Raw genomic sequence first — 16,024 nt, 5'->3', positions numbered from 1 at the left:
AGACGCACTGGTGGTTTGTGGCGAGAGTTTAGAAGAATTCCCTGTCGCTGTCTGTAGGTTGTTTTCTGTTTTAGGTCTCCTGAGATTAGACAGAAATGTTGCTTCTACTTTTGTGTCTTTGCTCAAGTCAAACAGTCTTCTCCTGTTCTCAATAGTGGGTGACTGATTGGGGAGAGGCTCTGTGGAAAAGGAGATTTTGGAAGTAGTTGGTGAAGCTGTATTTCTGTCAGAATACTTTAGTTCATATTGTTCATCCGAGGCATAATTCCTCCTTTGAGGGTACTCTTCTGTACGCTTCCTGTGAAGGTTCAGGCTTGACTGAGTTGCCAGCACATCAAACACTGACTCTCTCGGAACAACTTTACAAAACTTAATCCCTTCAGACTCTGACAGAGACGTTTGTCTATCTGTCGCTCCACTTGGCAAAAATCCCTGTTGCGTTTTGATGTTTGGCTTTCGTTTGGGGATTGAAGTATTGTTTATATTCCTTGGTGGAGGCTTTGGTTTATCTTTAGCAATGTTTTCTATTTTACTTAAACCAGCATTGCCTTGCATTAGGCAGGAACTCTGAGGAAGGGCTGCTTGTTTCTGGGACTCAGAGTTAGTCTGACGTCGGGACATGGAACTAGCTCTTCTTAAGGCAGGATGAGTAAAGTCAAGTAAAGCTTCTTGGTCAAGAATATCATGCTTCAGCTCATCTGAAGATCTCTGTTCATTGGAATCTGGCTCAACTTTAGTATTTGATATGGTAATCTGTCTAGCACGTCTTTCTATACCAACAGGAGATGGCTGTTTACCTCCCCGGCTATCTAAACTCATCCCTTGGCACAGGGAGGTCGGGGATGGACTCAGTCTGGGTGCTGGGACAGTCAGAGTTGGAGATACACTTAGCTTTGGATAAGGTTGTTGCAGGAATAAGGGAGAGGGATCTCTGAACTGTGAGGTGGGGACATGAAGAGAATCACTTGGCTTTGGTTTCAGAGTGGGCGAGGAATTTGGCTTTGGTGCAGGGAAAATGGAGATGCTCGGCTTTGCAGAAAAAATTGGAGAGCTGCATGTTTTGGGCTTAGCTCTTGGGAGGGTTGAAGCTCTTTCTCCATATTTTCCCTCTGAATGCTGACATGATTTACCCCAAAAAGGCTGAGTGGATGACTTGGAAGTACAAATTGGGAGAAAGGATCTGCAATGACAAGACGGGAGAAAAGATGTAAATCACAAAACAAATTCAGCACAATATTGTATTATATAAAACTGTGTCAGCTGATATACAGCTTCATTTACCTGTCACTGTTTGGTTTTGTGTTGTGTTTTTCGTAGATGAGTCCCTTCTCATCAAATGACGGGATTTGAATGGCTTTCTTTGTGATGACAGGAGAAGAAAGTGGCGGAGGAGGAGACACACAAACTGACAATTGTTTGGTTGTTTGTCTGGAGGATGCAGATACTTGAGGGATCAAAGGTGCTGGATGATCAAAAAAATTCATCCTGTTGTAAGTTGTGAGAATGAAAAAAAGGACGATTTTTACAATTATATAGTTCAAACAACGATATCTCTTAACATTTTGAACATCCGACAATCTGACAACGGTGGAGCAAGATACTTTATTGTGTAAAAACTGTCAAAGCCTCAAAATTAAAAGTAATACATTATAAGAAGGCATTGCATTAAGATTAGTTTAAACAGATGACAGACAAAATGATGGCCCCTGTTAGGAGTTACCATAATGTGTTTTAATAGATTGTTACTAATGCAATAATAATATTGATGAAATAGTGAGCAGGTGGCACTATTTGGCTGCAGCTACAGTATGAGATGGAGCCAGTATTTTCTATTTTCCATATTGCTGGGTTGTGTTAACCATAACAATGCAACCGTGTTTTTTATTTAACCAATTTAAATATGCAAAGTTACAGGCAACTATAGCTGTACATTTAAACCATTGCCTTTTTCCCTTCTGAAATATAGTGGGGTAAAGAAGCATATTGATAGTAGTAAGTACCTTAAGATTGTTGTTAAGTACAGCACCTAAATAAATAAACTAAGTTACTTTCAAACAATCTGAAAGCTTCAGTTATTTAGTAACCCTAATTCCACAACATAACATAACTGTACATAAGATTAGTGAAATGAGGGAAACATGCACTAACCTGCTGTCTGAAGCAATCTGTGTTGTTGACACCCTGCGTTGGTAAATAAGTAAAAGAGTGCGAGACGGGGAACTCGGCAGTAGGAAGTGGTGGGAGCACAAGTTCCATTCTCTCCATTCCTCGACACTGAAGGGCCACTGTTTCACTCCCACTCTGGTCTCTCCTCTTTTTCATGGGACGTCTGTGAAGCTGCCATGTGGTGTTATTGCAGTGTTCTGTCTGTCTACAACGCAGATTAGCAGTGGGAAAGTAGGCAACATTTCAAATGTACTTAAAAGTGGTATAAGTAAAATGATTGGGCCCCTGATGTTATCTGATATCCCAATATAAGGTTTAAGCCATGCATCTAATTGTAAGGACCATTTTCTACAAATTAGTATTCTTCTTTTCGTCTTTTTTTGGACCTCCTACAGTTATTCAAATACAAACTAAATATTTACTCGTTTTGGTGAAGTTTCCAGAAACGTTCTTATGTGTTTTTAATGTAAACTCTGTACATGTAATGTAACTTCAGCTGTCCAAGCTGCAAGAAAAAAAACATCAAGTAAAGTACAGGCACTCAGTAATTCAGTAGAATACTTAACATAAATGTACTTTCCACCACTGTTGCAGATACACTACACAAACATACATATTGGTTTAAAGATATGATCAACTTCATTATAAAATAAATGAATGTAAATCCAAATAATTGAGGATTAAACCATTTTATTAAGCATGAATAAAGGAAGCATATGATCATCAAAAGAGGGTTGTTACATACCCAAAGTTTCCTCACCATGCTGTCAAGTAAAAACAATGAAGACACAAAAAATACACTTTGAGTACTACCAAGTAGTACTTTTCTATAATCTTGGTCCACCATGGATAGTCTTGGCACCTTGCGTATATCAGTTATCAATTATTCAATACATATTATTATAATAAAGTTACCTCTAAAACGATTTTGGCACGGTGGCTCTAACAATCCTCATGCTTCTGAGCAGCTGCTGTGCCGCCATTACCAGTAAGAAACCCTTCCTGCTGGCAATACATTCATTGCACTTATATCATTTCCTTCACTAATCAAATGCAGAATATAGCAAGTAAACTTCATGATTCATGTAAAGTGATTGTCAAATTACAAAACGTATGTAAAAGTTGGCACAAGTATAAGATGGCGTGAAATTTACATCATGTTTTTTAATCACATTTCTAAAGGGCAACGTGTCTCCCATTCAACTCCCAATCACATCCTGAATAAAGTCTCCTCCACCTCGTGCAGTTCCTCTCTGCTTTACTTTCCCCTGATCTCTACCTTAAGGATGTTAGAGATCAGAGAAAAGTTGGAATGATTAGACAGAGCAATTCTCCTCACTCTTTCTTTATTCATCTTTAAGGTGTTGGCTCCCATCCCACCGGTGTCCTGGCAGCACCCTGCTGTCCAGATGGCCTCCCGCCCTGCTCCGCCTCGCCCTCTTGATCATATCAGGGCATTGCTATCGTCATCCATGCAGTTCACACTGGCCACCAGCGGGTGATGTCGGACAGTTTTGTTGCTCCACTTGTGGGCGTCCTGCAGCCCGGGCTCGAGGAAGTAAAGGCACGCTCCGAAGCCTGCCAGCACCAGGACAGACACCAGCAGGTAGAGGGGCACGAACCAGTCCAGGAAGAGCCACGACATCACTGCTATCAGAGGGCAGAGGAGGGAAGGGATGAGGCGACATGACAAACAAAGGGAAGGAGAGGAGGAGTTTTGGGGTTTAAAAAAAAAAGTAATCCTTCGGTGACAAATATCATCCAGGACAGACTGCAGCATTATTTTCAGTCATTCACTAGAAAGCCTTCCTCATTCCAACCACGGCAATCACGAATCACTGCTTCTACCACACTGAGATACAAATTAATGAAATGTGCAAAACACACAGGTGCTGCACTCCAAAAATAGTGCTCAGTAGTAAATAAAGCCACTATGCTTACCTACAGACGCTGCTGAATCAGCTGCTCTCGGTCTTTAGATGGTGTGTGATGAGCAGCAGCCGCGAGTCAAATCAGTCATCAGATAATATCCGGCGCCGCAGCTCCCGACTGTTGCATGTGAGACGAGTAAAATCACAGGTGATGCTCTGTGAGAGACACAAGAGACAGGAGCTGCATGCGGCTTCATCCTCCGTGCTCCTGGCGCTGACGTTCAAGAGGAGGGGTGGGGGTTGCTATGACAACACCCCTGCTGATGGTGGAGAGGATGGAGGGAGTGGGAGGGAAAGTTATATAACTATAATATTTTTTTGTTGGGGGGGGGGGGGGGCCTTCAGATGTCTGTGGATGCTTGCCGCCTTGCTGCTCGCTGCGTAAAATCGATTCCACTCCATTTAACAGCAAGGCCATCACACAGTTTATGTGACATTGACAAAGAGAGGGGGGCATTTTTTTGTGAGCTGCACCTCTAATATCTGCTCTGACTGGCAGCAGCTCTAGGGTTTTATTCAGTCACTCCACTGAGTGAAGGGCTGGGAATAAGATTTTGCTTTTTGTCCTGCTGGCTGCAACACAAAAGCTGAACACAGACAGGATTGGCCTACATAATGAAAAGTTGTCAGAGGATGTCATCTCTTTTAATGACTGCCATTTTTAGCTCACAGAAGTGTTAGGTTTATGAGAAGCAGCCAAGTTTCATACATCAGCTTCAAATGAAATAATGACATGCGACGTCCCAGCTGCACAAATTATGTTTTGTCCTATAGATGATTTGAATTAGATCTGGTTCTTGGTTTGGTTGATTGACAGCATGGTAAAAGTTATGTACATGTATTTATCACACTTAGTCAGTGATAGAACTCTCTGAGAGTGTGTGTGTGTGTGTGTGTGTGTGTGTGTGTGTGTGTGTGTGTGTGTGTGTGTGTGTGTGTGTGTGTGTGTGTGTGTGTGTGTGTGTGTGTGTGTGTGTGTGTGTGTGTGTGTGTGTGTGTGTGTGTGCGTGTGTGCGTGTATGTGTACTATGCCGGCAGATGCTGAGATAACACTTTAGTCCGCAGGAAGTCAGAAACTAGTGGAGCGACAACTTCAGGATCATTCAGATGGACGTGATGGTCGCCTGGTACCGTCACCACCGTGTGCTGCAAAAGAGAAGTGATAATGAACCTTTAAAAAAAAAAAAACATGCAAAAGCTGAAATGCAAGTTTTTCTGGGTTATTGTTACCATACCTTTTTCTAAAAGTTTGCTGAGGAAGATCTTTTTGCTCATGTTTGACCTTCATTACTTTGTTGCCGAACTTCTGATCACATTTTATGTGTACAGAACATATTGTACATTTAGCATAGTATGAAACTTATACAAATATTTGAAATAACATTTTAATTGTACTAATGTGTCCATATCAACGGTTTTGATTGACCACCAGCTCAGAGAGGTCCCGCCCCTTAGCCTATCATGTACATTGTGTTGGAGCGCTATTCAATAGAAACATGAGTGTTACATAGTGAAGTCGCTATGTTACGGTACTAAACAAAGGAATCCCATTTTAGGATTTTAGCCTTTGCATTCTATTTACATGCACAGAAACCTATACAACACAATACAGGAAAGGGAAAACCCCACAGAGCACAACAGGGTCCTTTTGAGTATAAAACAAGTGGCCCAACCACTTAGAGGTAGTAATCTGATCTGGAAAGACTACAACCTATTGTATTGTCAATGTCTCTATGTAACTGAAATTGAGAATTCTAGCTGTCTCCTTTTTTGTTTTGTGAATATATTTCAATGCAAAACATTGCAAAATAGAAAGAATCTCATTTGGTGAGTGACCCCTTTTTGCACTTCTATAAATATTTATTTTTATTCTGAGACATTGAACTTGTACTATGTTGCTTCTTTTAGATCTGTGCTGCAGCATGCCACAATATATTCAACAGACCAACAAAGAAACAGACATTTTTAAAAGCACTGTGTTGTTTTAGGGTATCAGTCACACTCATCAATGTTATGAATTCAGCTAAGTGATTTCGCTTCAAATGGATGATTTCTAAAGTTTTTATCCTAACTCTTGGTACTACAATGGTTAATGTATCAACATACCATTTTTTCCCACATGTATTTGGATATTTTTTCCCTCAAATTAAAACTTACATTTCTGTCATGATATCCTTGGAGAAGTTTAGAGGCAAGTTTCCTTGGGTATAATTCTGGACCAGTAGTTGCACCAAAGCCTTTGTCTCCTCTGGCAAAACAAAGATTTTAACAGGTTTAATTCATTTTTTTTTATGAAGATACAATCATTGTATTAGGACACAAGGGGACATGGGACTGACATGTATAATTTTGTAATACAAAGACACATATCAGTGCCGTGATTAATATCTTACAGAACAACTAGAACGGATGCCTGAATCCTCGACTGTATCTCCAGACTCTGCTCCAGGGTGATGCGCACTATATTTTTCTGAAAAAATAAAATAACACACATAAGCTGAATGCTAAACCTCTGTTCTAGAAATGACAAGTTAACAGATAGTAGGAGGGGAATGTGGAGAGAAGGTTTTGGAGGTGTAAAGTGACTCACAAAATTAATTCGTAGGTCTCTGGAGAACACAAACCCTGCAGAAGAGAAACACATTCAGCAGATGTTAGAAACCAAAATGAGATTATTCCTCTGTTAGAAGAGGGGGAGAGATAAAGACCTACCTCCTTCAACCTGAACGAGACCTCGCTCTAAGAGGATGCGTACAGACCGCTCCAGTGGCGGTTCTTCCATTAGGCAAACCTCGGCAATTGCCTAGGGCCTCAACCAAATAGGGGCCCCCAAATCTGACCATCCCAGTCACAGTAAAGACACAAAAAACGAATGTTCATTTGTTACTTAAGTGAAGTAAAAAAACAAAACACATTTCTAATAAAAAAACAAGAAATATCAGCATAATACCGAATTAATGTCTAAATAATAATTGTCCAAGCACACATACCCCCCTCCATTACTGTGCATTGACTAGTCCATAATATGATGACGTAGCAATAATGACGTGCCTTCAAACCAAAGCAGCGGGAAGTAAACTGTATGCGACTCGGTAAAAATGAAGCGGAGCTACGAAAGTGGTTATTCTAAAAGAAAGAGAGCAAAAGAGAGCAAAAGAATTGCAGATACACTGCCAAAATTAACGTCCTTTGGCTTTTTTACATCTCCTGCTGCTACAGCATCCGCTGTAGTAGCTCCTGAACTTGCTAGTTCTACATGCTCAGCAGGTATTGATGAGGAACATGTTGAAGTGGAAGGAGAGGTGGCTATGGGTGCCGAAGGAGAAGAGGTGGCTATAGAAGCCGAAGCAGAGGAACAGGTGACTCTGGATGATGAAGACGAAGGTGATTTAGTGGTGAGTAGTGCTAGGCCATTTACCACCAGCAGTGGAGATAATTTAATAATAGGCGACGACCCTGCACATTGGCCAGAAAAGTTAACAGACAGAGAGCGTTGTTCAATAGTACAGAAAGGACCAGTGCAGATACGAGGAGATTTCCCCCAGAACACTCAGGGCAGACGATTCACAAACACGTACTACAACATGAACATGAAGAATGGTGAAAAAATCCAGAGGTCCTGGCTCGTGTACAGCATGATGAAAGACCGCGCTGTTTGCTTCTGTTGTCGGCTGTTTGGCAATTGCAACAAGCAGCGGTTCCGCTCCGATGGCGCAAACGATTGGAAAAATTTAGCAGCCTTCTTAAAAGATCACGCGAGGTCTGCCGATCATCTTGATAATATGGCTGCTTGGCGAACACTGCATCAACGGCTTCAAACAGGTAAAGCCATAGATAATGTGAACCAAGAGCTGTTTGTTAATGAAGTTAACAAATGGAGAGAGATTCTGAAACGACTGATTGCCATTATTACACATCTGGCCGAGCGCAACTTAGCTTTTCGAGGCCATTCAGAGAAGCTGTATGAGCACGGCAATGGCAATTTCTTAGGCCAAGTTCAACTGATGGCTCAGTTTGACCCTGTACTGAGGGGCCACGTGAAGAGGGTAGCTGAGAAAGCAGTCTCTGAGAGTTACTGATTCAAAATGAATTGATTTGCTTGATCGGAAGCTGCGTGACGAAAACAATAGTGGAGAGGGTGAAGAAGTCCAAATACTTCAGTGTCATCATGGACTGCACCCCAGATGTCAGCCATGATGAGCAGCTGTCCGTGGTGCTGAGGATTGTGGACTGTAAGCCTGGTGAAGGAGTGTCTATTCATGAGCACTTTGTTGGCTTTCTCGTGGCAGAGGACACAACTGGGAAAGGCCTACTCAAATTGTTTTTGGGACACCTGCAGACACTAAATTTGGATCTTGCTGATTGTCGTGGGCAATCCTACGACAACGGCAGTAACATGCAGGGGAAGAAACAGGGGGTCCAGAGCAGAATCCTGGAGCTTAACAACAAAGCACTCTGTGTCCCATGTGCCAGCCACACATTGAATCTGGTGGTTGGTGATGCTGCCAAGTCTTCTGTGACAACTTTAACTTTTTTTGGACTGTTACAGCGACTGTATGCTATTTTCAGTGCTTCAGTTCACCGCTGGACAATCCTTCAAAAACACGTGACGGATTTTACCATTAAATCACTCAGTGCAACAAGATGGGAGGCTAGGGTGGAGTCCGTGAAAGCTGTCCGATACCAGCTGCCTGAAATTTTGGATGCCCTAACCGCTCTGAGGGAGTATGCTGAGGGGAAGCAGGACTCTGAATGTGCCTCCAATGCCAACAGCATTCACAAAGAGATGAAGAAATGGCCTTTTCTGGTGAGTACAGTTGTATGGTACAATGTCCTATTTCACATAAACAAAGTCAGCAAGCTATTGCAGAGCCCCAAGGTGTCAGTGGAGGTCATGAGGAGAGAGGTCCTTGCAGTGATAGGATTTCTGAAAGATTATCGAGAGGATGGATTCAACTCTGCTAAAACAGATACCAGGGAGATAGCAGAGAAGATTGATTTGGAGATGGCCTGGCCAGAGATGCGCCAGAGAAAGAAGAAAAGGCAGTTTGAGTATGAGGGGAGAGAGGAGACAGTGTGTACTGCAGAAGAGCATTTCAGAAGAGAGTTTTTCCTGCATATGGTGGACACAACCCTGGTCACAGTCAGGGAGAGGTTTTCACACATGGAGGGTGTTTTTGAGCTATACGGCTTTCTCTACTCCACTGACCAGATGCAAAATGTCATGCAGGGAAAGGAATTAGATGAATGTTGCCACAGGCTCGAGAAGAAAACGAATGATGTTGATGCAGAGGACCTAAAGCAGGAAATAATTAATGCAGTCAGAGCATTCCCCCCACACTTCTCTTCACCTTTCCAGATGCTGGATTATGTGTACAGGGAAAACATCCTTGACATTTACCCAAATTTGAGTATAGCTCTGAGACTACTGCTCAGTCTCCCTGTGACTGTGGCATCAGGGGAAAGAAGTTTCTCATCACTAAAACGACTCAAGACTTACCTGAGGTCCACCATGTCTCAAGACCGCCTGTCTGCCCTGGCTGTTATCTCTATTGAACATGAAATCACAAAAACACTGGACATGGACTCAGTGATCACAAGATTTGCAGAAGCCAAAGCTCGCAGGGTCAGACTGTGGAATGTATACAAGGCCTCTCAGCTATACACAGCTGATGTCCGATGATTCAACCTGAAATGAGAGAGGATGAGACTGTTGAAAAGAAAGTTCAGAAAGTTCAAAAAGTTAAAAGATCAAAAACAAGAGAAACTTGGCAAGGACAAGAACACGAAGAAGAGACTAGTAAGACAGGCACAAAGGAGAGAATGAGACCTGATAAAGGGCAGGAAAAGCACATGAAGAAGAGATGAGTGAGACAGGCGCAAAGGAGAACAGGCAAAACAGGGACACAGATGAAGAGTAACAGGGATACAGACAGAGAAAAGGAAGAGAGGGACAAAGGGAATGTAATCATTAAAAAACATTTATTTATATATATTCACAATTATTTATAATGCTCCATGATTGACCTGGTGTTGATTTTTGTCGTAGTGAGAAGACAACAGGGGAAAAGACAGATGAACAACATCACCTTCTATCAGTGAGCCCTGGCTGAACAAGGTATTTGATTTGACAAAGTACATTCCTGTTGTATAAGGATCCTTGCCAAATGAAACACAGTGTAGTGAGTGTTTTTGTTCTAATGCTGTGTTTGTCTGTTTTTCAGGTTGGGTTCCATACAGCTGCTCACCACTTTTCTATGATATGAAGACTTTTGAGAAGACGACAACAGTAGGACTTTACAAATGCTTTCTGTCTCGCTCACACACTCCTTTACACACACACACACACACACACACACACACACACACACACACACACACACACACACACACACACACACACACACACACACACACACACACACACACACACACACACACACACACACACACACAGCTTACTCATTCACTCACTCACATTCTCTCTCTCTCTCACTCTCTCTCTCACACACACACACACACACACACACACACACACACACTGTTTTGCCACTCACTCACTCACTCACATGAAATGGTGAAGGCAACATGGAAAATGAACATTTGAAGATGACTTAACTACCTGCAAACCTAAACTCTCTCTCTCTCTCCCATTGTTTTTCCTGTTACTCACTCACTCACCCACCCATTCACTCACACACTCAACCACTGCTTTGCCTGTCTCTCTGAATAATAAACATATAATTTTGGCAAATGCTGGAGCAATCTGAAACTGATTTTACTGTGGAGAGTTAAGACCATTGTTAGTGACAGTGCACTATTGGTTTATTGCGATTCTTTAATCTCAATTTAAAGCAAGGGTATTGGAATGGTTATTTGGTTGATGTGTGTGTTTCAAGAATGAGGGCCCCATGTCTATATTTTGCCTAGGGCCCCAAAATGGCTAGATCCGCCCCTGGACCGCTCAGACAGAGACGGGTTTGCAGCGAACAACCTGAAATAAATAAAACACTTTAGCAAACAGCTGGCTTAAGTAGAATACTAAAACTCTAACAGATATAAAAAAGATAGAAATGTTGTTCCTTGGTCAAAACCTGGCACCTACTTTACCCACAATGCAACTTATACATTTGGGTCCGAGATTCAGATACCTTTTTTTCAAGTAGCTGCTTATGTTGATAAGGAGCAGGCTACGTATGTGGTTGGTTAGTTCAATTCTTTCTAGCTCTATACCCTCAGATTTTACCGTCTCACTTTACCTGAGGTACTTTATCAGACTTAATGGTTGTCATTTTGGAGTCTCAACATGCTTTATACAACATATTGACATATGCATTATAACTCCCCTACACCCGACTCTAATGTGTAACGTTTTCTGAGTTTCCCTTTAAAACACACTTCAGATCAGTGGAAAGCATCCTACACGAATGGGTGATTATTAAATAAAAATTAGTCATGAACTGGAGTGATGAAGTACCTCTCAGCTGCTTTCTCATACGTGTAAACTCTTTTCTTCTCTTCTGTCTTTTTCTCATACTGAATCATCTCATCAATCCCCTGTCGCATCACTTTGGGTATTTCTTTCTGTGGAAAAAAAGACACAAAACTACTGACAGGAATGTAATATGAAAAGAAATGGTATAATGTGATACTACTGCTGCAATCACAGACATATTAACCATTTGATCATTGACCTCAAAGGCTAGTCAAAAACCATATAGTGAGAATAAAAACTTGTTTACTTGATCCGTAGGCAAGAATCCATATGCGTCCAGCAGTACAAAGGCATCTACCATCTCAGGATACAGTGCACTGAACTGTGGAAAACACAACATTGGCCATGTAAGAAAACACAGTAGAGCATTGTATAAAAACACTGACAATGCATGCTCTTAGTTACCATTGCAGCGATGTTGCCACCTGTAAGACAGGGAACAAATGAGTTAAAGACAATTACATGCTTTGTTATAGAAAGAAAAAAAACCTCAATTTGAGAAACTATATACAATGTTTTAGATTTTAAAAAAGTGTCTTAAATGTATTATAAATGACCAAAATATTTGATTATAATTAGATTTTCTCCTGACTAATGGATGAAATCACTTGTTCCAGCATTGTTTTATTATCACTCAAGAAACAACACTGTAATTACACTTATATGGTAGATTTAATCAATTGGACCGGATTTGGAAAACCCTTTAAAACAACCGTGCTCTAATAAAAGACGAAAAATGGCAAACAATGTTATGTATGCTGTTTTATGGTAGGAGATGTGAAGATGCACAGTGGCATGTTTGTTTTGCTGCACTCACCCATACTGTGGCCTATGATGGTGAATTTTGTCCACTGGAGGCCTGTGGGAGTTATTTAATAAAAGCACATATTATTAAATCCAGTGTGACCTACAGCTGTACTTCTTTCACAGAGATGAACCAGAGTCCTGAGGAGATCCAACATCTTGATCTTATTTGAGTAAAGCTTGTTCAACTTATTGAGATCACACACCGTCAACGATTCTGCGTACGTCAGCCAGGTAAGCAGGAAACGTGTAGAGAACTCCAGCAGGACGATGAGAGGACAAACCGTGACCGGCCAGGTCCACTGCCACATATCTGCACTCTGAGAGGAAGTAGAAAGGGAAATACATTTATTCTAAACTACAAACAACCTGAAGTAGTGGAAATCACACAGGCTTCCCTCTAGAATTTGTAATACCTTGTTGTTCAAACTAATGAAATTCCCATCAGACTCAGCGGTACTTTATCTAGTTCTTATTAGCTAATGTTAGCATCATAGACTGTTTAAGGGTTAGCATGCTACTGACATGCTAAACTAGAATGTTGAACAGTGTAAACATTATACCAGCTTGACATCAGCATGTTAGCATTGTCATTTGACACCGACATTAGCATTTAGTTCAAAGTAAAGTCACACCGAGCTACTAGCATGACTGCAGGACTCTTAAGCCGTGACCCATTCCACACTTCTTATTCTACAGCATCATGTAAACATCAAAATCACCAGTATGCTTTTGAATAGCAGTTAATATAAAAAAATAATATAATACTTTTACAACATTTTACCTGTACAGAAAAGTATGTGTCCCCTTTTTTTAAAGATGCAAATCAGACACTAAATGTCTTACTACCTCTTTCAAACTGCTGCACATTGACTATGTGCCTTGTGGGAGAAAAATTGAGCAGCACAATAGAAAATTCGACTGAATGTATGCTCTCTACTTTGAGAGCACTTTAACATCACAGAAGAGATTGTTATCTACAAACTCCGGGGCACAATCATCCAAAAAGGCACTTGAGAGCTCAACAAAGACTGTTTTCACTGAGGAATCAAAGCTCTTTTTATGATGACAAAACGGTTGTGATTTAGTTGTACAGATGTTTTACTCAACATCAATTTTAACGTTGATATTAATCTACTGGTTTGTGAGTATTAAGGTGAGAAGTAAGACAAAGCTACAGCACACCTTGTAAGCCTACTGTAAGTATGGGAGCTTCAGGCTCCTTCATTCTTAGAGTGTTTGCTACCTTGAACAAAGCTCATCAATCATTGTTGCAATTTATATTTCTATTACTGTTTTACTCATTGCACTTTGAAAACTCGACGTATGCTTTAACTTGTTGTTGATAGAGTTTTTGTTGCCTCCGTATGTACAGTATACATTTCAAGTTTTCTTTTGTGGTTTTTAAGCCGCACCAGAACTGACCTACAGGACACTTTTCTAACGTGAATACACATACATACCTCGGAAATAAAGGTCTAACAGACAGTAGCCAAAGTAACAAAAGAACTAAAGAGGTTTTTTGTTTTTTTTTAGAGATAGACAAATGTGGGGAGTGAGAACAGGTGAGCAGGAGGTCAGTTGACTGCAGGGCTAATTGGGGACAGGTACGACTAATCAAGAGGGGGGGGCAAACGCACAGAGGCAGGAAGATAATATTATCTGGAACGAGAGGAGAGATTTATAAAACAGGAAGCACAAAACATGAATGAAAGACATGGAACAGGAAATATCCCCTTGGAGCAGGGCAAAGTATACTCAGTGGAAAGTTTGGAATAACGTCAGTCTTGTTAAAATGGGGGAACAAGAAGGAGTTACTTTCCTCTAGTCTGTCATGGTTTACCTTTGGGTAAAAGGGGAATGAGGGTGTTGAATGTGCCAGAGTTGTCAGCCCAGCCATGCAGGCAGAGCACAGGACGACCATGTTCAGGACCCCAAGCTTTCCCTTTGATCTCCCCCCATGGCACCGAGATAGAGAGGTCTGAGACTGACACATTACAACAACAATGCATCACCTCAGAAAAACAGATTAAAAAAGTATTTACTTTGAAAATCATTTAAAAATACTACCTTCCTGTTTCACTGTAGATGACATCACAGCAAATGTTGATCTTGAGTTTATGGGCACGGTCGAATTGTCAAAAAAAATCAGCTATCTACTATTCCTTGACCTTTGCGTGAAACGTCACGGGGTTAAGGAACAGTGGATATGAGAATTCAGAAGGACTTAGGAAAAGAGACTGCGGTGCTTTGAGAATCCGACTGCACTTAGACTATCCTACGTGTTTATGATGCGCCAGCAGACGTTGTTAATGTGCGTCTGCTGTGGGGAAACTACAGCTTTCTATAAAGCTGACTACTGAAAGTGCATCTACTTTGCACCGTGCTCTCTGATGGTGTTGTTTTATGCTGTATGAACGTGGACAACACTGAAACATATGTTCTTCATTACAAAAGTTGGAATTGAAATAAAAAAGGAAAGTGAAACTTATGCTTGTCACACTCACCCTCTGACCCACATGAATCCCAATAGGCTACGTATGATTATATGAAAATATTTTAAAATAAAGACAAATGTGTTTATTATAAAGTAGTTATGCCTTAACCTATCACTTTGTATATCACAATTCAAACATGTTTTAAAATGTTTCAGAAAAACCACACAGCTCAGTAAGTTTACACTGAAATGTGGACTTTATTTCGTCCTTTTGATTAATACAGTGTTGAACGTTCAAAACAAAGCACTTTAGCAAGTTACAACATACGTTTTAAACTGCTTAATAAGCACCATAACTTCCATGAAACGCATTTCTCCGTCACGATCGCCGAATGTTGTGTCACGTGAAATGCAATGCAAGGCATTGTGTGACAGCAATTTCTCCTTTCATTTCGTAAAGGGAGGTCCAGTGTTTCCTAAGCTAAAGGATGTTATAAAGGAAGTTTCAAAGCTCCTTTCCTATCATCTTGAGAATTCGAACAACTCTTATCATGGCTGCCACTTGGGTACTTCCGGGTCATTTCGCTCCGTTAGGAACCTTCCTAAGCTAAACTGACTATTCGACCACAACCCGTCTCAGAGTAAAAAGTAGCTAAACATACAGCAAAAGCAAAGGGACTAAAATACAATAACATGAGTTAAAGCTATAAACAATTCTGAAATGCCTGTTTAACAAATGAAATATGAAGGAAAACTCTGACATTTGGAACCTGAACATAAATAGTTTCTGCAACCAGTGATTTCATTGGATGTTCATAAGGACGGGCTGCTGTTCTGGCCAATCATCATACCCTGCTGGGTCTTACCTGAGAGGTGACAACTTTCTGCTGTCTGTCTTTTAGCCCCTCAGTAATGGCTGTCAGGCAGTCTCCTAAAAGGACAACACAGCTGGGAACTGTACAAAGAATTTCCCCATTCACCCCCTTTTTTTTTTTCCTGTGATAAGAATTATTTTGGTTCATTATCCTCATAACATACGGGCAGCTTCAACATATTAGGCCAATCAGACAATTAAGAGAAAATCAAAAGCATTGTTTAAAAAGCACCAAATATTAGTGAAAATACAACAGTATTTCATCAAAACTTACAAAAACTGAAAGTTTCAAAAGGAATTATGTCTGAAAGAAATCA

The 16,024-nt window shown here is 40.9% G+C and overlaps 1 protein-coding gene across 5 annotated transcripts; it reads right to left on the bottom strand.

Annotated features, from left to right (window-relative positions):
- Positions 1–2,839: 2,839 nt before the first annotated feature.
- On the bottom strand, positions 2,840–15,630 carry LOC134864876 (serine hydrolase-like protein). 5 transcript variants are annotated; one of them, XM_063884181.1, is made up of 14 exons: positions 15,162–15,630; positions 14,240–14,377; positions 12,603–12,716; positions 12,410–12,451; positions 11,998–12,017; positions 11,840–11,914; positions 11,575–11,681; positions 11,064–11,091; positions 6,810–6,861; positions 6,688–6,722; positions 6,491–6,567; positions 6,255–6,345; positions 4,108–5,243; positions 2,840–3,816 (listed from the first exon to the last, which is right to left on the bottom strand). In XM_063884181.1, exons 1-13 carry the CDS (start codon positions 15,256–15,258, stop codon positions 5,124–5,126), a joined length of 996 nt encoding a protein of 331 aa, XP_063740251.1. In that variant the 5' UTR covers positions 15,259–15,630; the 3' UTR covers positions 2,840–3,816; positions 4,108–5,123. The 5 variants fall into 5 exon arrangements, with proteins under 5 accessions (XP_063740251.1, XP_063740249.1, XP_063740250.1 ...); XM_063884179.1 differs by having other exon boundaries at positions 14,240–14,383; positions 15,162–15,629; XM_063884180.1 differs by having other exon boundaries at positions 2,840–3,813; positions 14,240–14,383; positions 15,162–15,629.
- Positions 15,631–16,024: the final 394 nt, after the last annotated feature.

This window comes from Eleginops maclovinus, chromosome 5, assembly GCF_036324505.1.
Source record: "Eleginops maclovinus isolate JMC-PN-2008 ecotype Puerto Natales chromosome 5, JC_Emac_rtc_rv5, whole genome shotgun sequence".
Classification (NCBI taxonomy): domain Eukaryota; kingdom Metazoa; phylum Chordata; class Actinopteri; order Perciformes; family Eleginopidae; genus Eleginops; species Eleginops maclovinus.
The sequence above is the reverse complement of the archived record's forward strand: the minus strand, read 5'-3'. Positions and strand labels throughout refer to the sequence as shown.